Below are 22098 nucleotides of genomic sequence, written 5' to 3'. Positions count from 1 at the left end.
TGCATTGTATTTCACCTCACGATAAGATAGTCCTGAAAGTTAATGATTACGTCAATTAGCACAAACCGCTAATTTGCGTTGTGTATCAAGAGTGGAAGGATATCAATTTATCGCATAATAAAAAGTGAGATACGTAAAAATAAGTTGTATATTTAGTTTCAATTAATAAGCGAGGATGTATATACAAGATTGATGCGTTTAAATACAGAAAAATCTCATGACCTTTGGACGGATGTTCACCTGAGTGACTGAAAATCCCTCGAACTAAAATAAAATAACAGAATAGATATAATTAATTATTATTAAACTATGTAATAACGTAATGAAAATCATAAAAAATCTGTTAATTGTCTTTTACATAAGTTAATACTGTTATGTTTTACTGTTATGCAACTGAAACTTTATAATAATCAAAATGAGATGAGCCCTAGAATTTTTACAGATTATATTGCAAGTGTTTTTGAATGTAACGGATTAATTCAAAATCGATAGAAAAATATATCTCATACACTTCCAAAATAACAATACAGTCATTTAAATAATCGATATAACAAATGAGTTATTGTCGACATGAGTATCGTCATTAAAACAAATTATTCATTAAATATTATGATTGATATTCTCTTTTGAATAGATAATTGCGAGCCCATAAAAGCGCATGATGGATTCATGGATGGTAAATTAGGGGAGATTTTTCACCATTCGCCTGTCATTTTCATAAGCAGTAATGATTGAATGCAGCACATGGGACATATTCTCATGATTTTTCTCAATAAACTGTGAAGGATCGGAGTACTTGGACCTCCAAATATCGTAAAACTTGTCATCAGATATTCCCTCAACATCAGTAATATTGAATTCCTCTTTGAGAGCTAATTTCCACACATCCTGTTCAGGTACTGGTGTAGGTGCTGCTTTGTTTCCATAATAGCTGATTTCCTGATAAACATTTAAATGATATAAGACGTAGTCAATGGTGTGGAGTTTATCAGGCTCGGAAATACTGAAGGTGACTGACGTTGGTGAGCAGCATTTGTCTCCAGGTGGATAGAGAGCTCTGGTGAAGTAGTTACCAGGCTTGGCAATGCCCCAGAGAAGAGTCTGAAGTGGATACCCATGGAATGTTCCCCTTAACTCACCATCTCTGGTATCCGCTGGGTGAATATTGAATCCTGCTAAATGCTTCCCCAGGTAATAATCCTCTTTTTTCCAGTATTTACCACCAGTCACACACTTATCGTGAGTATTAAATGCTTCGATGATCTTCTTGAAGGCTCCTCTACTCAAAACATAGCCCGCCTGTGCAACATTGTAGGACTGACCCCAGAGGATGACTCCATGACCTAGATAATATCCTCGATTATGGTCCAAAGGGGCTAATAAGTATCTCAAATTTTCCGGTAGCACTATTGTGTCATCTTTAACGAATATAATCCATGATAGAGAATCTGATGATTTATTCCAGATGACGTTCATTGTGGAGCATAAAAAATGCCAAGAAGACGACAGCTTCGTTGGAAATTTGACAACAGGTATTGCTGCATCTTCTAAATCCTGACTGAAGTAATGGACTTCGTTACAACGTGGGCCCCAGGTTAATTTGATTGATTGGGCTAGCTTTAGTTTTTCAACAAAAACTACACATGTCACGTGGACTTTTGATCTGAGCCAGTGAGATTCTAATGCCTTTGAAGGTCTTTCATCAGCCTCAACAGGTCCATACCTTGCGTCCAAACTGATTCCATGGCTCTGTACGTTCTGATTCTTCAACCAAAATTTATAGGACAAGGGATAAATCTCTTCCTGATTTTCCAGCTGTGACTCTTCTTCCCGTTTCCACAGAGCAAATGTCTGGGCAGGTTTTTTACAGTTATTGGAGTTGTCATTATTAAGGATTACGTACAGGATAACCGATGTAAAACCGATGATAAATCCCACTGAAAACGTTAACTTGGATTTCACAAACCGAAGGTACATTGTCAAGCTTTCCTGATTCCTCGAATCACTGACATTTTCAAAGTTAACGAGATTTTACGCAACACCTAAAACATAGAAAAATCGTTAAGTTATTGATTCCTCTCATCATCTGATTTAATTGTTAAAGAACTCAGGAATTACCTATAATAAAATTCTCAAATTAATTGATTAGGTTATTGTTTTCGTGGAATTTTTATTTTAGCACGTTCCCAAGAAACAAGTAACGATGTCAAATATATTTTCACCCATGTCAGAAAATAATTAATATAACCTTGATTAATCCTGCCATATCACAATTATTCCCATAATGCAGGATCATAATGATCGATCCTTGAATGGATGATCGATCAAATCAAGGCCCGAATGGAGGGAATTTTTTCGCGATTGGCGACTTTACGCCCTCCTACTCCGCGGACAAATAACTCAAGTGGGGCCTTGGAGGGCGCCGAAAAATTTTTTAATTCTTTTTTTTCTAATTCGAAAAGTGCATGGAGATATTCCATATTTTTCAAATTTATAAAATTGCATTTATCTCGTTTCCTAGGGATCCTAGCGAGAAAATAATCGAATTTTTGTTCATATCTCCGCGAAACCCATTGATCCAACATATAGGGTATATGAGCAAATTTTTTTTTAATTTATAAAAATGCGATTACCTCATTTTTTATGGGTCCTATGGTTCACTGTCATTTTCTGCGTTCTAATAAAAACCAATTTCCTAACGCAGAAAATAATATTCACACCATCGGTTGGCAGGCAGACACCCAGCTTTACATGTGGCGCCTTCTCTTTCTCGGGGTGAGGTACTGCGATGCCCGTGGGGTCACTCAAACCCCCAGAACTGACCCTCCACTTTAGTCAATCCTCTCTGAATTTATCAACACAAACGACAAACGCATATAGACGATAGAAAGGATTGAAAGCCAAAGACGGAAAAGAACAATTTTACATAATTATTTGTTGTATCTTCTATCAGTCAATCATCATTAATCTTGTAAGGAGAATGTTCCATCACAAATAATATTCACGAACGAGGTAAATCGATATAATCGATATAATAGATAATAATTCCTCGCATTGATGCTACTGACGTTTTTACTTGAGTTATTCTGATGTTCTTAGGTTAGTAATAACTGACTAAATTTTTAACAGGATTTATCTTGATTATTGACTCATTCACGATCACTAGTTGTCGTAATAACGATTTGATGATATGATACGATAATTCAGTTGTCACATCAGCATGGAGTGCGAGGATGGAGTGATGAAAGAGGAGAATGGTGATAAATTGTCAGACTCCGAGGAAGTAACAGAACCGTTTTCTAGCACGGATAATAAAATGGAGAAAATGAAAGTGAATATGACAGGGCATGATAATGGGATAGAACCAATGGAGTGTGATAAAGCTTCTTTGGAAAGTGGAAGAATGAATGAGAATAAAAAAACTGAGACTACCTCCAAATCTTCAGAGTCTCCAGGACGATGGGAAGAATCTCTAGATGATATTCCAAACGAGAGTGAGGCTGTGATGTCCAATGGCAGTTTGCGTGATGCCAAAAATTCCGATGGTAAAGATAAGCATGAGAGCTCTGATAATGACACCGATAAGGTTGATAAAGCTGATAAGGGGAGTTCGGATACATCAGGGATCGTTGAGAGCAGTCAGCCCAGCTGCTCTACCTCCAAGTTCCACAAGTTGATGTCAAAAGTGAAGAAACGTCAGTACAGGAAGAAATCGAGTGATACTGAAGATGTCAAGGCGAAGGAGAAAAAACCGAGGGAGAATAATGATGAGTCCAATCCGAGTTCTCCTGCTGAACACGAGAAAACGAGAAATTCAGAGGATCAGAGGGAAGAGAGAATTCAATCTTCGAGTGATGAGAAGAGTTCTAATTCTAATAGTGATAATGAGGGTGGCGATTCCAGCGAGTGGACCACTGCGAGTGAGGATGAGCTCAATGGAGGCATTCCCAGGGTATTGCAGAAGGGTCCACCGAAGCCGAGGATGTTTATCGTACCAGAGGTGATAAATCGACAGATTGGTAATACTAGGCTCTTCGAGAGAAAATTTTACGGGTCTCTGCACGTGGTACAGCGGTTGGAATTGATGCAGAAGATGGAAGAACATGAAGTAAGTAATTTTTTTAAATTAATCAATTCTTTTTTTGTAATCATTCCTATGGAATTTTCAGCTGATTAATTTGGTTTTAATTTTCTTCTTTTAGGGCTGTGTAAACGCATTGAACTTTAATCGTGAAGGTAATTTGCTGGCCAGTGCCTCAGACGATTTACGAGTGGTAATTTGGGATTGGGCGATTGGTAGAAAGCGTCATACTTTTGAGACCGGTCACAAGAGCAATGTTTTCGAGTCGAAGTGGCTTCCACTGGATTTTGAGAATTACGTTGCAACGTGTGCACGTGATGGTCAAGTACGTCTTCTCGATATTCACACTGGGATGCACAGTAAATTGGCGTCACATCATGGACCCGCTCGACGACTGGGTGTTCACGCCGATCATCCTCACACTGTACTCTCGGTTGGGGATGACGCCAAGGTTTTGTGCATCGATATTCGAGGTGGCAAACCCATCAAGATGCTCACTGTCAAGGAAGGCCGATCCGACATGAATCTTTACAGCATTCACATTAATCCTCGAAATAGTCACGAATTCTGCGTTGGTGGACGCTCTCAGGCTGTTAAAATCTACGACAGACGAAAATTGGCACTTCCACTGCAGAGACTGTGTCCTGATAATTTGTCTGATAACACATGTGCTCATGTCACTTGCGCCATGTATAATTATAATGGAACTGAGATCATCGCCTCGTACAACGACGATGATATTTATCTTTTTGATGCTGTGGTACTACATCCATCCGGAGATTTCGCTCATAGGTGAATTCATTTCACCTATATTGGGGAAAATTAATCTCAAATCGAAAGAAGAAATTTTATTAGCCATTTTTCCAATTGTTTCAGGTACGAGGGGCATCGTAATAATGCTACTGTTAAAAGCGTCAATTTCTTCGGGCCAAAAAGTGAGTTTATCGTGTCAGGATCAGACTGTGGGAATATATTCTTTTGGGATAAAAACACTGAGGCCATTGTCCAGTGGTTTCCTGGAGATGAACAGGGTGTCGTCAATCGGCTAGAATCACATCCAAATGTACCGATTTTAGCAACTAGCGGGCTAGATCATGATGTGAAAATTTGGATACCTTCTTGTGAGCAAGCGCCGCAGATGAATAAATTAGAAGACGTAAGCATTGCTTCATATCATAGAAGTTTCGCTGATTTTAGATTATTGGAAGGTAATGAAAGATAATTTATGTTTATCAATCGAATTTATACGTTTCAGTGTGTCAAAACTAATTTGAGGAATCGAGCAGATGATATCACGAGAGAGCCTGACGCATTTGATGGGCAAATGCTTATGGTATTTTTACAACATATTCGTCAACATGAAGGTTTTAGAGTAAGTCCTCACGGTTTTGTTGTCAAATTTTTTAATCAAAGATAGAAAAAATATTGGATTATTCTCCAGGGGATCTTTGCAAGCCGATCCAGATTCGTAATGAGACCTTACGATGACAATTCCGATTCCTCGAGTGAGGCTGGTTCAGTCCACAGTGACAGTCCCTCAGAAGGAGCCAATGAAGGACCCCAGTGTGCACCGTCCTAAATCTTACTTCAGTCATCCCAGAACCCTTGAATCTTCTTCAATAATTCAGGAAAGGGGTTTATACCACTTGCATAGTCGAAATTTATCTCAAAAAATGAAACAAATTCTCGATCGGAAAATCTTTTCCCTCACGGAGTGGTAAAAACGGATGACTACCGATCATTACTTCGTATTTATTTCTGTAAATATCCTTCAAATAAATAGATTACCGGAAAAAAATGGATTTTCAATACTTTTCCATGAATTATTTGGACAAATTTTTCTAAAGTTTATAAACAAATGCAGAGGGGATGCATGTTTATGAAAAACTTTCCTCTTTAGAGGAATATTCGTCAAACATAAATTTTCAAATTTATCGAGAAACTTTGTACGAGACAATTCCAAGGCGTACAAAGTTTTTTAATAAATTTTATGAAATTCCTTTATTTCCAAGATATTCTTCATCCCTTTTCGCCACTCCACTAAGCTTAGTCATTGATTAATATCTCTAAAAAATTTTCTACTCGATTAAAAACAATAGTTCTATAAATGAAAGTGTAAAAAAAAGTGAGTAATAAAAATGCCATTAAGGGTATGACTACAGCTTCTGTCTTCAGAAGATCCCGGAATAAATCCAAGCAGTATGTGTTCCAATGGTTTCTACCTCCGATGATTTCTGGAGAAATATCAGTGAAGAATGTCACTGTGATGACTTCTGTATAAAGTACACTTGCCTCGAGAATGATTAACTGAGAATGTAAGAATCGTTTACATTTGGTAGCATATTAATGTAATTGATGGAAAGAATTGCGAAATTATGGGGGACTGAATCTCAAATGTATGCTGGCTGTGACGTGAATGGAAAGACTAGCCTGGAGAAATCCTGAAAAATGCGGAATATATCCTATCGATGTCCTATCCTTAATGAGAGGTCGAAGAGACAGATGTTTCATTTTTCCTATCCAGCCACGATGAAACAGTATCCAGTCTTTAATTAAGAATATCTCTAATTTTCCTTTTTTTCGGGAATTGTTTGTTGTAATTTTAGATTTACTGGCAAATAAAGGGTTGTTTTCAGCAAATATTGCAAAAAATCAAAAGAGTGATTCTAAAATTATTGAGTTAATGAATTAATTTATTATTGATATTAATAGGATATTAACAATGAAAGATTTCTTTCAAGGGAATTAAAAAATTCCAATGGAATGAGCTAAGCCTGCGTACATGTGTAATGTAATGGTCCCCATGAAGAGTGTGGTAGTAGCCTTGATGAGCAAAGACGACCAGGGTCCAGCTAGGAGTAATGAGATCAATAATTCCAAAATTAATGGCCTGTACACTGTGAGCAAGAGCATTCCAATTACAACAGGTACCAATCCTCTCTTCAAATCATGTCGTGACCACAACCACACGAGTGTTGCAGTTGTTATGTGTTGAACTAGAGAGATATTTGACTCCAGACTCTTCTGGATGTACTTCCAGTCGAATTCAGCACCTCGTGCGCCAACCCAGAGGAGGAGAAATCTTGTGAGAAGTACTTCAGCTCCAGCCCAGCCAATTCCTGCAGTCAGAACTTTGGCGTGTCCCTTCCCAGGAATTCCATTGAGGACTATCAAAATTCCTACGAGATCTGCCAGGTCTATCGAGTATTTTAAAAATTCCTGTATAACAGAATTTTATTTTATTCCACGCTTGAAAGGCATTTCGTTCGTCAGTATAAAACAAAATGGAAAACTTGCGTATTGGAATGATTATCGTAAATAAAATTGCAGCGGATTCAATAAATAATTATGAGAAATGAGTGGAGGGTACGGGAGTTTTTGATACTCACCCCAAAAAAATCGAAGCCTTCCTGTCCTACACTGTCAGCTGTAGGAAAAAATGTTGCTAAAGCCAGCATTTTTACTAATTGTGTAAATATGTAAATGCCTCCGGCTTGTATGCATTTCCAAAAGGCTCCGTACTCAGATCTACAATTGAAAAAAAAAAATGGATGAGGTTATTGACGATACATACAATATCTAATTGTCAATGGAAGGGCATTACTTGTAAATACTTACAGGCCAGAATATTTATATGTCAGATAATAGGGTACATAAACTAGTGCCACACAATTACCAAAATGGTACAACGTCATTTTTTATGTGATAATTTATCAATTTAATACGATCTCAGTTCCTCATAATCTCTACACTAATCGAGTTTTTCGATGAATCGAATTGATCGAGTGACAATCGAGTTTCCCTTGAATCGACACGTGATATCGATGTAAACCAGCCCTGAGGCGGGCTCCGCCAGTCTTTCAAACATTCCATCAGAGATTATCTCTGATTCCATAAATTAATGGGGGACTAAGGCCCATTAATGAGGCCTAGGGCGGAGTACAAGTGGCGATTATTATATCTCAACTGAATTCAATGAAATTCAGTAAAAAAATGAATAGTAAAAATTAATTTAAGTAAAAAAACGATTTCAGATTATTATTGTTAACGTCGCTGAATTATTTATTTAATGTCAAATAAATGGTGGACGCATGTGACTCACCATCGGTGAAATTTTTTTCATCCCTTCTTTCTGTCTCACGCCATCAATATAAAATAGTATCTTTCGGGTCGCAGGGGGCCCCCTCTGTTTTTTACTCATTCACCCCTTTTGGAAAAGGGTAACAGCACCCCTTTATTCGAAACAAAAAAAAAAACACGAAACAGCCACAGGAAAAATATTGTCCGTATTTACATTATCCTCACAATTATTTTCCCTTTTTTTATTATAAAATTCCGCAGATGTTTATCGAATGAGAGTTAAAAAATTGTAATTATAATTTTTATTTTTTAGAATGGGGGAGGAGGACTTGGGGGAATTTTAATTTTCGTTGCAGTGACGGAGAGGTGACAATAATTTTCCATACCTCGGGGGTTATTTATCCGGTTCTCACCCTTTTGATGCTGAAATTTATAATATTACTGCACTGGGTCTGACAGAGACAGATTTTTTTTAAGTTTCTCCATCTCTTTTTAACCACCTTGGGGGGTGGTGGAGTCTTCCAGGGATTGGACCAGTAGCTTCCGATTGGCTGATAGTTCTCCGAGGCCATTGCGTATTCACAGGTCCCAGTAGAAAGGGTAGTTCAGTTAACCGGGGACCCTTCAATCTGACACTTGAGTTATACATAAAAAAATAAATAAATAAATAAATTGATTAATTAAAAAAAAGAACATTGCATCTGCAAATTCAGCCGTTCAATTTTCTGGATTTCGATTTGAATTGTCTATTTAATTTCGGCATTTACGTTAACAATTTCACCGCTTAATGTTGCAATGATTAATTAATAATTTTTGTATTCTTTTCTCTTTTTTTATTAATATTGTTTATTAGCGGGGTTGTGAATAATTGTCGGGTCACGTCAGCAGTTGACAATTTCAGAATTTTGTAACGAATTATTAATAATTTTTTTGAGAAGCTGGTGATTTTCAAAAAGTTTTAAAAAAAAAAATTAGTTATTAATCGCATTAATCCGCAAAAATAAATACGTCATGAAAACACGCGGTACATTAAATTGCCATTTTAATTCCACTAAAATTCGTCGCTTGGTCGAAGTTGAAAAATCAAAAAATCGTTTTCCAAAAATCGGATTCGGTATTTCTGGATGAGGGGGTGTGGTTTGCAGTGAAGAAAATTTAGTTGACGTCGTATAAAATCCTTGGGAGTCTTGACGAGGCGTCGGTGGGAGGAGCCTATCTTCTCTTGCGCTTTGCATTTTTTAGAGTTGCGAGCAAGGGTTCAGTCGACGTCAAGCTCTTTACAATGTAAAATCACCAATTTCTCCTCAATTTTTTTTGCAATTTTCCGTACCTTCTGAACAATTTAGTACGATTTTTTAAATATTTTCGCGCGCCTTTGAAATCGCAAGACCGAAGATTTCAATACCGATTTCCGTAAAAAATCATTTTCCGCGAGTTCAATTGTGTAAATGATGTTTAATACAATTAAAGGAACACAATGGAGAAGTGAAGTGCAGGGGAATATAAAAAAATCGATGGATAATTACAATATCGGATATACTTGAGTTCCGTGAGTGATTTCCTATCTTACACCTACATTTCCCATAATTTTTCATTAATTTCCATTTTATTTTAATATTCGGTGGTTTATTATTTATAGGAATATTCAAATTGTTGGTGCCGGGGCAATTTTCATGAATATATAAATTAAAATTAGCGACTAGAGGTGGACGGTCTGACCACAACGCGACCGTCGGACACGTCGAAAAAAAAATTCTGAGAACCGGGTCTTTATTTGCGTTAATAAATAAACACTCGAAAATTTATAACAAAATTATACGCGGGATTGGAAAAGATTTGAGTCCAGGGATTTAATACTCATCCGAAAGATGAATTTTTTTTTTTAAAATGTCTGTATTACTTGCAAGAAATTTATACCACGAAAATTAACAACAAAATTATATTTTACTTTGAGAAATGAAAAACATCTACCAAGAAATTATGGATTAATCCCAAATTGCTGATAATTCATTCGTAATAAAAATTTGATTATTCGAGTCAAGTCTAGCTGTGTGAATTTAATGGAAATTTTTTTTTTTTAATCAAAAAGATTTCGATGTGAAAACTACTCGATTCAGCTCGAGAATTAATTATTTATAATTTTTTGAAGAAGTGCTGAATCTCTTGACTAAAATTTTTCTGTCAGAGTACGAGGTCCGCCATTTGTAAAAACTAGTTTACAGTAAATTTAATTTTCCACGGTTTTTAAAAGTTTTTAATGGATTATTTTCTCATTAATATTAATCTATTAATAGGTGATTGCGATGGAATTCCCAGAGTCAAAATTCTATTATAATAATTATATTATAAACGGAGAAAAAATTGACGGAAAATTATATGATGCATCCGTCGCGGGATGACGTGTCGTTTCTACTTCAGATCGACGTAATTTTTACTTGACGTTGCAAGTCAATTATTTTATTTATTTAAAATATCTGTGACAATATAATAAATTAAAAATTAAAGCAGAGTCTTAACAACTTTTCCAGATTTTTGTAAACAAAAATAATATTAACCCTCCCACTTCATTCTATTTCTAACAAATTGATTTATGTGACAAATGGCTTTATATTCGGTTGTTTATATAATTATTTACTGAATGCTCTTCAAACTTTTGGGAAAACAATAAATAAAAAATAATTTTTCTATCAATTTTGAATCGACGGGCTGAACAAAAGATTTTTTTTTCAATGTTGAATTATAATTTTTTGTTATGTGTTCTCAATTGTGATTTACGTTGTACTATTGTTGTAATGTATTTAGTCTCCCTCGTACACATGATTCTAAAAAATCGAGAATTTATTTTCCCACATCTGTGCTCAGTCGGCTTTTAAAAACATAAAAATACAGTTTCCCCTTTTGACTATCCCCTCGCTACCTCTTTTTTAACCCCTTTTTTCTACCCCTATCTACGAGAAAAATAATAGAGAAAAGCAATATCGATTTTTTTCATCAATATATATGTATTCTGTATTTTTTTCATCGACTATTCATTCATTGGACTAATGCGATTCTGTGACGTCAACTTTATATCGTGTAACGAAAAATTAAAAATATCGAGATACGCGGTAGCGTATCGGCCAAGTAAAAGTTTCGTCTCTAACCAACAAATAAAGCCGAGAGCTACGGTGTATCTATACGTGACACAACTACCCCTTTCATTAAAAATATATAAAAATATATTTTAAAATATTCTCTCTTTTCCTTGTTTCGCGCGTTTTTAAAGTCCAGAAAAAAAATCGCTTCTTATTTTTAAGTAATTTTGTAACAAATTAGTCCGGCATGCTTTCCCATTCCGCACTGAATATTCCAAAATTCCGGATTACTGAGCGATAATTACGAAGTTTTTTTTCCGCTGAGATGAATTACGATTTTGAAGATAATCCTGAAGATATCCCCCACTCACTCCGAATTCGTTCGACTTTATCGATAGACAATAGCGATCATGGTAACAGGAATATTTTTATATTGATTGACTATCGGAAGCTAAAAAATATTACTCAGTAATGAGAAATTACTTTCCGTCAGTATTACCGAGTACTTCGGGAAATTTCGGTTGTGTAACTGCAAAGGGCATCAGTTGGACAAGTAGAAAAACACTGGTAACAGCATCTTGATAGTACTTGACGTAATTACATGTCGCATACTTGTAAGAAATAGTACTTGAAATAAAATACTTGGATTCAATTGATTTTTTACTCCTAAAAATAATTTTCTCTCCCCTGACATCCGCTCGTTCTGGGTACAAATAGTTTGCTTACTGATCAGCAGTCAGTATTTTTGCATTATCGGTAATTAATAAAAAAATATTATTGCTGGAGTTGGTATTGCTTTTCAGGTGGAATAATATCAATCCCAATCGGTATGAGATTTCTACTATTTTTCATCATCCGTTCCCCGTCATACCTTCCCTCGATATTCCCACAAATCTCAAACCCCAACTCTTCACATTTCAACGCCTAGATGTCGTTACTCTCGTCGTACACCCACTAAATTTCTAGATTTTGAAAAATGTTTTCCAATACTTCATTCTGCAAAAAATGGTGTAATTTCCCTCATCCATTTTACAGTCACAGATTTTTATTGCAAAATAATAAACTAGGATAATCGAATTTTCCTCGAGACCAGTCTCCCTCCAATTTCTCGAATTTGACCGAAGATAATGATTTTTTCATAAAGACCTTTATTATAGCTCTCATCTTTTTCTATAAAAAATGTTCCTATCAAAAAGTCGCTACATACCTTCAATTCCCAGATATTTGGATTCATAAAATCTATTCGAATGTGCCCTTCCCCAAAATCGTGAATAAAATTTCTATACCGAATTAATAAAAAATTTATCCCACCCTTAAAAAAATTGATCTTCCGGACAACTTAAATAACGATTTTTTAGCTTCAATTGAGAAGGTCAATAGAATCTGTTAAAAATGTTTACCCAGCATTAAAGCCATCGGAATTGCGGGCTTTGCCTCAGCCTCGCTCCGTAGACCTTATCCGAGGGTCGAAATCCTCAAAGTAACGATATATTCCTCGTTCCCCACCCACTTGTATTTTTTTCCTCTCCCGTATCTCAATGTATCGCCTCAGTCCATCTTTTTCCATTCTCATATACGTTTTTTTCTTTTTTTTTCCATAGATGTATACTCCACGACAGTGTTTGCATTTCTCTCCCCGAGGGACGGGTGCAGACGTGCAATTTCGAAAAGCCGATTTCAATTCCGTTTCCTTTTCAGAGTAGAAGGAAAAGAAATCTCGAGTGCCCCCCACGATTTCAAGCCCGCTTTGGCTTCTCTTCTACGCTTGATGGAAGGGATGAACGGCCACTCGGGATTACGCCAAACGTATATACCTATATACGTGTGAAAATCCTGGATTCTCCACCAATCGCTTTCAACGTTTTCACTCAAGTGGTGGAAAAATTCAAAGGTTAGGATAACGATATTTTAATTGGATTTTTAAACGAGCGAATAATTATTTATCAAGGTGGAATTATGAATCCATAATTATCCACACAAACGGGTCAATGTGTTCAATTCCAATTAAACTGATTAAACTCATTTACTTTGATAAAATTTAATTGATACCTTGACTAGCTATCAACATCAGTCGAAAATGGGGACCAGATCACAAAAGTTTATTGAAACGTCCGCATTTTCAATTAATTATTCTGAAGTGTTGGAATATAGTTTCAGTTTTCTATGAATTAATTTTTATGAGTTTACGATTTCTAAAATCTCTGGAACTGTAAAAAAATGATTTTATAAATTCCATAAACTCCTCATTTGGAGATTAATCCCCAGTTGATTTCTGTTCGATAAACATTATCGTTGGATATCAAGAATAAAAAGGGCGGAATAACGTGAGGCGCGGGGTTGTAGTGACTCCACGGAAGAATGGAGTTGACGGGGCGAAAATCATGAAGGCCGGAAACGGAAACGAAGCTCATCGTTATACTGTCCATCTCCCGTATTCCTGAAAAGACTACCACAATGCTCCTCACAATTTTTTCCCAATTTCTTGTGCGCAACAGTAGTCACGTGTCAGTCGACCCCTACAATTGATAAAAGACGTTTATTATTAATTTTTTTTTTCACAGATTTTTCCATTTCTTGCACTTCACCGCAGTGACCAATACACGTGTACATATATCTGTGTACATGGGGTGGGGTTGGTCTCTGTAGACGAGGTAGTGCGATGTTTCCGTTTTTCTGTGCTGGCACGGTCACATAAACACATTTTTATATGACACAACAGAGTGGATATATTTCTTTACCCTCTACTACGTGTCGTCCCGCGAAAAAAGGTTCAGTGTTTGTTCTCGTCTTTTCTTTTCTTGACTATTGGTATTCCACCCGTTGTGTCTGACCCACCCCCGGGCCACCCCTTACACCCCATCCACCCCTTCCACCCCTTCCACCCCTTCCACCCCTTCCACCCCTTCCACCTCATTCACCCCATCCCCTTCAAGCCCATGATCCACCCATTCTCACCCCCCGTTGCACTCAACTGTCAAAACTATTGATATCTTCCCTGAATTTTTATTTTCCCCATTCTCAAAAAATAATATTAATTTAGTAATTTGTTTAATCCCATTGGGATTAATGTTTAAAGTATACTTGAGTAAAGGATATCCTTTTTATCAGTTGCACTTGGTGGACACGTGTTCTGGGAAGAGCAATATCTATTTTTGCAAATAATCTATTATTTTTATTAATTTTTCTATTTATTATTGATAAAAATTCACTTTGTTAAATGACGAGTTAAATTGTGATGCGAATGGATAAAAACATTGCAGCCCGTTGAACTAATAAATGCAAGAAGTAATTATCTCATGAATACATTATTTTTTAGTGTTGCCTCGGCAATGCGGAACAAAGGCTGTAAAATTATGATGACCTCGGATTTTTTGGGGTCAACCATGACTTCGTTTCATTATTTTTGCTCGTGTCATTTTTGTTTTCTCTTTTTTTCCATTTACATGGGATTTTATTCTTCGAGGATGTTTGTTGGAGGAGCGGGAAAGCGAGTAGAGGTGGGGGAAGGGGTGAGGGTGTCACGTAGTGATTGATGGTAGTCTAGCGACACCCCCTCGGGGATGAAAGCAAAGGGGTAAACGTGTTTGGAAAAGTCCCGCATACAGCACTTACACGGATCAGTCACAGGATTACCGTGTACAAGGGACATGCATCACTTGCTTTCACTCTGTCTGATCAACCCTGCAGTCATCGTTACGTTTTTTATTCAGTGTGTCCTCACGTTCCACTAATTTTTCTTACGAGACCGAATGCGCGCCATAGTGCGCTGTAATTATGAAAATCATGATTGAAAATTTGAAAATTCAAGGAGTTCTGAATTCAAATTAACCGCCTCGGATGACTGAACCAATGAGCAGTAAGCGTGACAGGCTTTCGAGATATCGATAGTTATCGATGTTTATCCTTTTTATAATAGGATTTATAATATGATAATTATAAAAATCATTATGATTGAAAATTTCAAAATTCAATGAGTTCTGAATTCAAATTAACCGCCTCAGATGACTGGACCAATGAGCACCAAGCGTGAGAGGCTTTCGAGATATCGATAGTTATCGATGTTCATCCTTTTTATAATAGGCTCTATAATAGGAATCAAGATTTTACCATTGTCCAATTGTTGAAAAAAAAAAACGTTTTTTCAAATAAAAAATATGGAGATATATAATAATAATTTGAAAAAAAAAAATGGCGAAAATTTTGAAAAGTATAGCCTACATTAAAAGGATATTCAAGGCAGGACAGAGTGAATGCCGAAGAAATTGGATATTGATCCGTTAAATATTTGACAAGTCCGGCGAAGTTGGTGAGTCTCTGGGGCATAACTATTTCTCAAACATGCCGACCCCAGCCATAACTACATCGAAACCTCCAATTACCATAAAACACTCGTTTTTCCATAAAGAAAATTAACCATCCAAAGATTAAACCTCTGGGATACCCACACACCCTGACACTGAGTGAAAAACCATTTGAAATTTGGCGGACGTTCATGGCACCCTCGAGAAACCCTCAGAATGTGTTATTTTTCCGTGCTCTCGAATACGTCACATGAATAAGAAAATATACTTCAAAGTTTCGAAAACCCTCTGAATCGTGTCTCCCTGTTAGTCCCGTAGGGTTGCATATGGGAAAATAAAAGTGGAAGTGGAACGAGCATCAGGGGCTCGCTCAACCGTTCTCGATCGATACCAATTCCATTGGCTGACATTCGAATATGAAATTTCTCTTATTTTCTCTCCTCTCCTGAAGAACGAAAAATTTTAATTATCCAAACCAAATTAATCATTCTCCAGAGGATTGACGAGGTACAGGCGAGTTTCGTTTCGGCTCATAAAGCACCCACCATTCACTCACGTTTGTTGGTACGTCACAGATAACCGGATAATGCTTTTTTCCAATTCTTTATCTTTATCTTTATCTCATTATCAATCAATGGATTTTGTAGAAATTTAATTGATTAATTGAGAAATTGTTTCTCAATTTTTTTTCTCTTTCAATTTTTTATCATCGTAGATTGTCAGTTGCTAACTCAATTATAATATGCCATATAATAATGTTAGTAATTAATTCATTAATCATTATTTTTCGAGATAAATATATCTCGCTTGTTGAATACTCGATATATTTATCAAGAAGTTTTATCGGTTTTATTTAAATTGACACGCAAATTGAAATATTTACTGACCCATTAGTTAATTAATTTTTCTTGTTGTTAAAAGTGGAGAACAATTACCGATTGTTAAATAGTCCTATATTTTAGTGGATTTAAAATGTTAATATAATTTAGTGCTCCTCCGGATTTGATAATTAATGCAAAAAATTAATGCAGAGAGAATTTTTTAAAAATTCCCAGGACAACAAACAAATTCCTGATGATGGCAGAGATAATTTGATATTAACAAATTCTCCAATATTTTCCAGTGGCAGTTTTTCTTCTCTTTTGACAGATACTCGAAAATCGGGTGACAGTTGAGGATCCCTGTTGGCGTGTAATATGAAGATAAGATGTTTCCCTGGTCCCCTCATCTGCTGCCGCATGTGTCGTGACCCTCGATGAGGGATTATGTTGGCATCTAGGCTGTGCCACGAATTCCCTGTCGATTCTAGTCGATTCTGTGTGTGAAAAGCCCGTATTCGAATGACCCATAGCACTAAAGCACCCACCCCCCAGTCTTTGACTATCAACTTGATTTTTTTTTTTATCATCCAGCAGGTTCTTTATCCATCGGCCCCAATCATCGGCAATACTGTCACTGCTGGGGTGGAGAACGACAGGGATCTCTCATCTCATCATTTTGCTTATGATTTTTTAACGGCAAATGTTTATCCTTTTTATAATAGGATTTATAATAGGATAATTATAAAAATCGTCATGATTGAAAATTTGAAAATTCAATGAGTTCTGAATTCAAATTAACCGCCTCACACGACTGAACCAATGAGCAATAAGCGTGAGAGTCTTTCGATATATCGATAGTTATCGATGTTTATTTTTTTTATAATAGGATAATTATAAAAATCGTCATGATTGAAAATTTGAAAATTCAATGAGTTCTGAATTCAAATTAACCGCCTCACACGACTGAACCAATGAGCAATAAGCGTGAGAGGCTTTCGATATATCGATAGCTATCGATGTTTATTTTTTTTATAATAGGATTCATAATAGAAATTAGGATTTTGGCATTGTACAATTTTAAACGGCAAGGCAAACGCTTTCATGGACATACGGCCTTATGGCCTTATGGCGTTGTGATCTGTACATCTCGAACTCAATGATATTTATAAGGGGTAATTGTTTTTTTAGTCATCCACAAGGAGTTGACAGTTTATTTTAGACTGACGTCCCGTTTCCTGAGTGCTCTGAAGATTGAAAAAATACAGTGTAAATTTTATTCGCTTGTGCATGCTGGTTTTATCCAATGTTGGATTGTAGGTATGATTTATGAGTGTGAGAGCATCGGTGTTTACCATAAAAACGATAAATCGTCGGTCAATCCCCGGGGATTTTCGATCCCCTCTCAATTTTTTTCCTGAAAACTGGAGATATTTTTTGCTCATTGACGGGTGAGAGGGAAAATTTATTTTTTCCATGGATACTGTGAGTCATTGGTTTAATTCAGAATGAATCATGTTCTCATGGTGATTTTTTACTGATCCTTCCTGATTTTTGAGATATTCAAATTTTATAAAAATTAAAAATAATCAATTTTTTTTTTCAAATTCGAAAAGAGAAAATTTCCAAAGATAAGAGAAATTTAAATTATATTTCTTTTAAAAATTGATGTTGATACAATGTTGGCTCAATGTTGGTTCAATGTCGGCTCAATGCTGGTTCAATGTTGGTTCAATGTCGGCACACGGTTGGCGCAATGCATAACCACCCATGATTTTTTCTTTCATTGTGTAAAATTGACAAATTCCTTCTCGTAGTGTCCAGCTAATGCATGTTCCGTCGCCTAGGGTGAACTTGATTCATTCCTCGTGTCCAACCCCTCCCTCTTTCTCTCTCTGACGTACAGCAGCCCTTACTTCAGGTCCGTCACGCATTTCACAACAAGTTTGGGTGGATGAAAAAAAAAGTGACGGGCAAAAGAAAAATAGTATCCGTCAGTGAACTTTACATGAGTGTCATAATCCATAGGGGCGCACTCAATTTGAAGATCGTCCACCGGCTGAAAAGTTCGTGGAGGGTTGATTCACGCCCCCTCCCATCAATGGCGCTTCATAATACTGGCCTATGGTTCACAGTTGATTTCACTTGCGGCTTTTTTTAGTACTGGGTTCAGCTTCATCCCTCAACCACAATTTTATATTCTAATGAACCATGTTGAGTGGCTTAACTAAAGAAAATTAATACTCACCCTTAAAATTTTTTGATAAGTCCCTACAATAATTATTAACAGAGATGTTCATCTTCATTAAAAAAATGAATTAAAAAAGGCATTACCAGAATAACTGTCATCCACTTGCTATTTCGTATGGAATAAATTCAGCAAGTAGAGACTCCATGGGGAGAGCTCGTCCATCTTCTCACTTGTCACCATTCAATTGCCCTCATTTGTTTAGAAAAACAGTCCCCAGGTACTCATCAATAATCTCTTAAGGATAACCGAAGGATCCCAGCTGATGGTCTCACCGAAAAATTTATCAATCAAAAATTCAATGTTTATTTAGGAAAAATCCATGGAAAAAGAGTGTTCATGTTAACTGAGTTAATAAGCCCATATATATTTATTCAACGGGTGGTAGATCCAAGCGGGGGGTGAGTTTTATCGACAGAAGGGGCAGGAGAAGCGGACGAAGTAGCTTAGCATTTCGGAAAAACTGGGATACTTTTGTAGAAATGGGGATGGATATATTCTTAGTGCGAGAGCCCATAAAGTCACCCTAGCCGCTCGACCGTCTCTTCCACCCCAATCGTATCCGATATTCCTATATTTTTCTATGCGTTTACATCCTTGCCTCGGCCTAGGTACACCCATGTATAGTGGCTTCGAGAAAATTATTGCTGTCTTTATACATTCGTTCGGGTCCCGATGGGGGCAAGTCGAATAATTCGCTACTCTGAATTTGTGAGATGAGGGGAAAGACCTGAGGGTAAAAAAAATTCAGCGTTACTGGGAAGAGATACGTTTCATTCTCACCCACATGATTTTTTTTTTAAACAAAAAATGCTGGTACTCTAGTAATCTGAATAAAAAATTGATTGGTATGTCATTGATTTAGTTGAAAAAATTGGAAAACAACAGGTAACAATTATAATTACAATTAATCCTCTGAAAAAAATCTGCAAAATTTTTCTTAACAAAAATTTTGCTCTGGAACTATAGGAAAGCACGAAAAAAAAATTTTTAATACAAAATATAAATAATTAAAAATTAAAACAAATAAAAATTAACAAAAAATTTTGAAAAATATGTATGAATAATAGAAAAATCATAGAAAAATAAAAATAAATAAAAAGCACAAGAAATATGAAAATAATGCGATCTTTAATGAATTATTTAATCTGTTAATGATAAATCTAAAAATAGAAATCAATTATCCTTCGATTTTTTGGGTTCCAAATAATGATAATCTATGAATCTCGCTCCTTGCGTTAATTGTGCTCCCATATTCGTGAAGTGACACGAAAACAACAACATATTCCTCGGTTGAACTTTGAAAGCGAATCTCATGAAAACTAGTGAATACAAAGTCAGTGCTGAAACGAAAACATAAATAAAACGATAAATATCAATAAATAATTGATGCAACAATTTCAATAAACGGGTGACCAACCTAGAGTCATTTTTCCACTAATGATACTCGGACTTTTTTGTGTATCGGCAATAGCAGCCAGTGGTATCATCCAATTCATTACTGGTCCCCAAAAGTGAGTGCTGTAATAATTTTATTTTTAATTAAATAAACATATGGATTAAATTGTTAATGAGAGTAAAGTGCAAAGTACCTCATGAGCCAGTCCCGCGTTTCCTTGCTTGATAGAAATTTTTTCATCTTGCCCGCCATGACGAAACTTAATCAATTAATTAGCAGTCAATGAAAAAATATTGTTTATCAATAAAATGATTAATATCGCAGGATCAAAGGAGGTTAATTGGTTCCAATGAACTCACTTGATGTTTTATCAGTTTTTTTTAAAGGAAAAAATAAAGATGTGACTTCGTTATTAATTCAATTTCCTAAATATCTCAATTTCGTTTATTCCTCTGTAATCAACTTTTTAGGGTCATGTGTAGATAGCAAAGAAGTTTACTTCGTTATCAACATCTGGCAGTCCCACAAAACGCCGATCTTCACTCGTTTCCAACGTAAATACTACCTTCAATTCCCTTGCAGCTGTTACACAGACATTTCACGATAAAACAACCACGAGAAAACATTATTCATTCAAGACAAATCTAATTAACTATTGACGACTATGAGAGACCGTTTGTCCTGGTGTGGAATATTGTACAAATTTTAACGTCTCAATAAATTTAGGATTAGAGCACTAGACTTTATCTTGGATCAGTTTTTAATTTGAGTTTTCACTGGTCAAAGAGTCAGAGAGAACTGAAGCTGGGAGTATAAAGATTGATTGAGTAAATCACCATGATTGCGAAATTTTCTCGTCACAACAAAGTAATGATTATTTAAAGATAACAATATGTGGGGGTGTAATTTCCGAGATATCGGGGCTTTCGTCATTTCGTTAAACCTCATTATCCCAATTAGAAGTTAATTATTCCACGAATAACGATTTGCCATTGAGAATGAATTTTTTCACCAGATCAATCATCGTACGTCAGCTATTTGCATGAGCATTTTTTTGGATCATTGATCAATCCCCTCGGTATAATTTTTTATCGTCTGAATTTCACCGAAAGATAGTGACCCCTGCTTATGGTGATAATAAATGCACAGGTTATTATTTGGCGCGTATAATATTGATGGGGCTATGAATGTTGCATGTGGGAGGGTGGCTACGCGGCATTTCTCGGCTCCTCGAGTTTGCCTTTGTAGAGAGGGTTGGCTGGAGTGTGTAGCTATTGAAGATGGTGGGCAAAGCTAGGGCTATGACTGGGAGAAGAGCGAGCATGCGCTTGAGTTGTTCAATATTATTGATCTGGACAAAAAAAAAAAAGGGCGAAAGTAGAAGGGGTCCAGCGTCGTGTTGAGCTTTTCATGCACCCTTGGACTCATGGTCCCATGGTTTATCAACGCTGTGTACACCAGGAGAAAAAAAAAAATAGATGGATGAATTCTCGTAAACTCCTCTCTCACTTAATAAATTTATCCAATGCACCCTAACTGATTTCGAGATATCTTCAATATTTTTTCTATCTATCATCTCGACTGCACGTTGAGAAGAAATATCATTACAGCTCCCCTTGGCCCTCGAAGTCTCACTTTCTTCAACATTCATACGTATTCCATCCAGGATCTAATGCGAAAAGTTAGACCACTCCTTTGAAGTCGACTGCTGACACCCGGGCTGGGCTGGGCTTTTTCATCGTTGATCTGAATGCGTCCTCCGTACGTACCTTCATCTTATCCTCTCTTCTTCCATCGAGAGCTATCACCATGCGTGCGAACACGAGTGAGTTTCCAATAAAAAATACAACAATCGGATAACTCATTTCATCAGGTTAAAGTGGACACCCTCGAGTGTGAAGGAAACTCTCCCCCTCGGGTGTTCCTGCTGAATATAACCGATGAATAGAATCATTTGCATCGAGGGCAAGCCATTTCCTCAACCATTCGACCATTTCCCCATTTATTCCATGCATTTCCATTCTCTGCATTGCAAATGACAAATTATTCTTTCCTGGAAATAAGGAGAGAATGGCCAGTAATGAAAATGCAAATTAC

At 36.4% G+C, this 22098-nt stretch overlaps 4 protein-coding genes across 10 annotated transcripts; 1 reads left to right on the top strand and 3 right to left on the bottom strand.

The window, feature by feature from the left end:
• Positions 1-154: 154 nt before the first annotated feature.
• LOC105266624 (glycoprotein-N-acetylgalactosamine 3-beta-galactosyltransferase 1-like) lies at positions 155-2737 on the bottom strand. 2 transcript variants are annotated; one of them, XM_011304943.1, is made up of 2 exons: positions 2634-2737; positions 155-2042 (listed from the first exon to the last, which is right to left on the bottom strand). In XM_011304943.1, the coding sequence occupies exon 2, from the start codon at positions 1975-1977 to the stop codon at positions 682-684; it is 1296 nt and encodes a 431-aa protein (XP_011303245.1). In that variant the 5' UTR covers positions 1978-2042; positions 2634-2737; the 3' UTR covers positions 155-681. The 2 variants fall into 2 exon arrangements, with proteins under 2 accessions (XP_011303245.1, XP_011303244.1); XM_011304942.1 differs by lacking the exon at positions 2634-2737 and adding an exon at positions 2119-2435.
• A 128-nt stretch (positions 2738-2865) lies between these two features.
• Positions 2866-6684, top strand: LOC105266623 (DDB1- and CUL4-associated factor 8). Of its 3 annotated transcripts, none has more exons than XM_011304940.1 (6): positions 2866-3012; positions 3208-4108; positions 4203-4873; positions 4958-5237; positions 5337-5453; positions 5523-6684. In XM_011304940.1, exons 2-6 carry the CDS (start codon positions 3221-3223, stop codon positions 5658-5660), a joined length of 2094 nt encoding a protein of 697 aa, XP_011303242.1. In that variant the 5' UTR covers positions 2866-3012; positions 3208-3220; the 3' UTR covers positions 5661-6684. The 3 variants fall into 3 exon arrangements, with proteins under 3 accessions (XP_011303242.1, XP_011303240.1, XP_011303241.1); XM_011304938.1 differs by having other exon boundaries at positions 3130-4108; XM_011304939.1 differs by having other exon boundaries at positions 3012-3099.
• Positions 6685-6756: 72 nt separating this feature from the next.
• Positions 6757-7852, bottom strand: LOC105266621 (transmembrane protein 147). Its single transcript, XM_011304937.1, has 3 exons — positions 7700-7852; positions 7471-7609; positions 6757-7300 (listed from the first exon to the last, which is right to left on the bottom strand). The coding sequence occupies exons 1-3, from the start codon at positions 7774-7776 to the stop codon at positions 6827-6829; spliced, it is 690 nt and encodes a 229-aa protein (XP_011303239.1). The 5' UTR covers positions 7777-7852; the 3' UTR covers positions 6757-6826.
• An 11862-nt stretch (positions 7853-19714) lies between these two features.
• LOC105266620 (mitochondrial pyruvate carrier 1) lies at positions 19715-20812 on the bottom strand. Of its 4 annotated transcripts, XM_011304934.1 has the most exons (5): positions 20749-20791; positions 20501-20583; positions 20195-20260; positions 20023-20123; positions 19715-19945 (listed from the first exon to the last, which is right to left on the bottom strand). In XM_011304934.1, exons 2-5 carry the CDS (start codon positions 20512-20514, stop codon positions 19779-19781), a joined length of 348 nt encoding a protein of 115 aa, XP_011303236.1. In that variant the 5' UTR covers positions 20515-20583; positions 20749-20791; the 3' UTR covers positions 19715-19778. The 4 variants fall into 4 exon arrangements, with proteins under 4 accessions (XP_011303236.1, XP_011303238.1, XP_011303237.1 ...); XM_011304936.1 differs by lacking the exon at positions 20501-20583 and having other exon boundaries at positions 20749-20812; XM_011304935.1 differs by having other exon boundaries at positions 20361-20804.
• Between the last annotated feature and the right edge of the window lie 1286 nt (positions 20813-22098).

This window comes from Fopius arisanus, unplaced genomic scaffold, assembly GCF_000806365.1.
Source record: "Fopius arisanus strain USDA-PBARC FA_bdor unplaced genomic scaffold, ASM80636v1 scaffold00040, whole genome shotgun sequence".
Taxonomy (NCBI): Eukaryota; Metazoa; Arthropoda; class Insecta; order Hymenoptera; family Braconidae; genus Fopius; species Fopius arisanus.
This window is presented reverse-complemented; position numbering and strand designations above follow the sequence as displayed.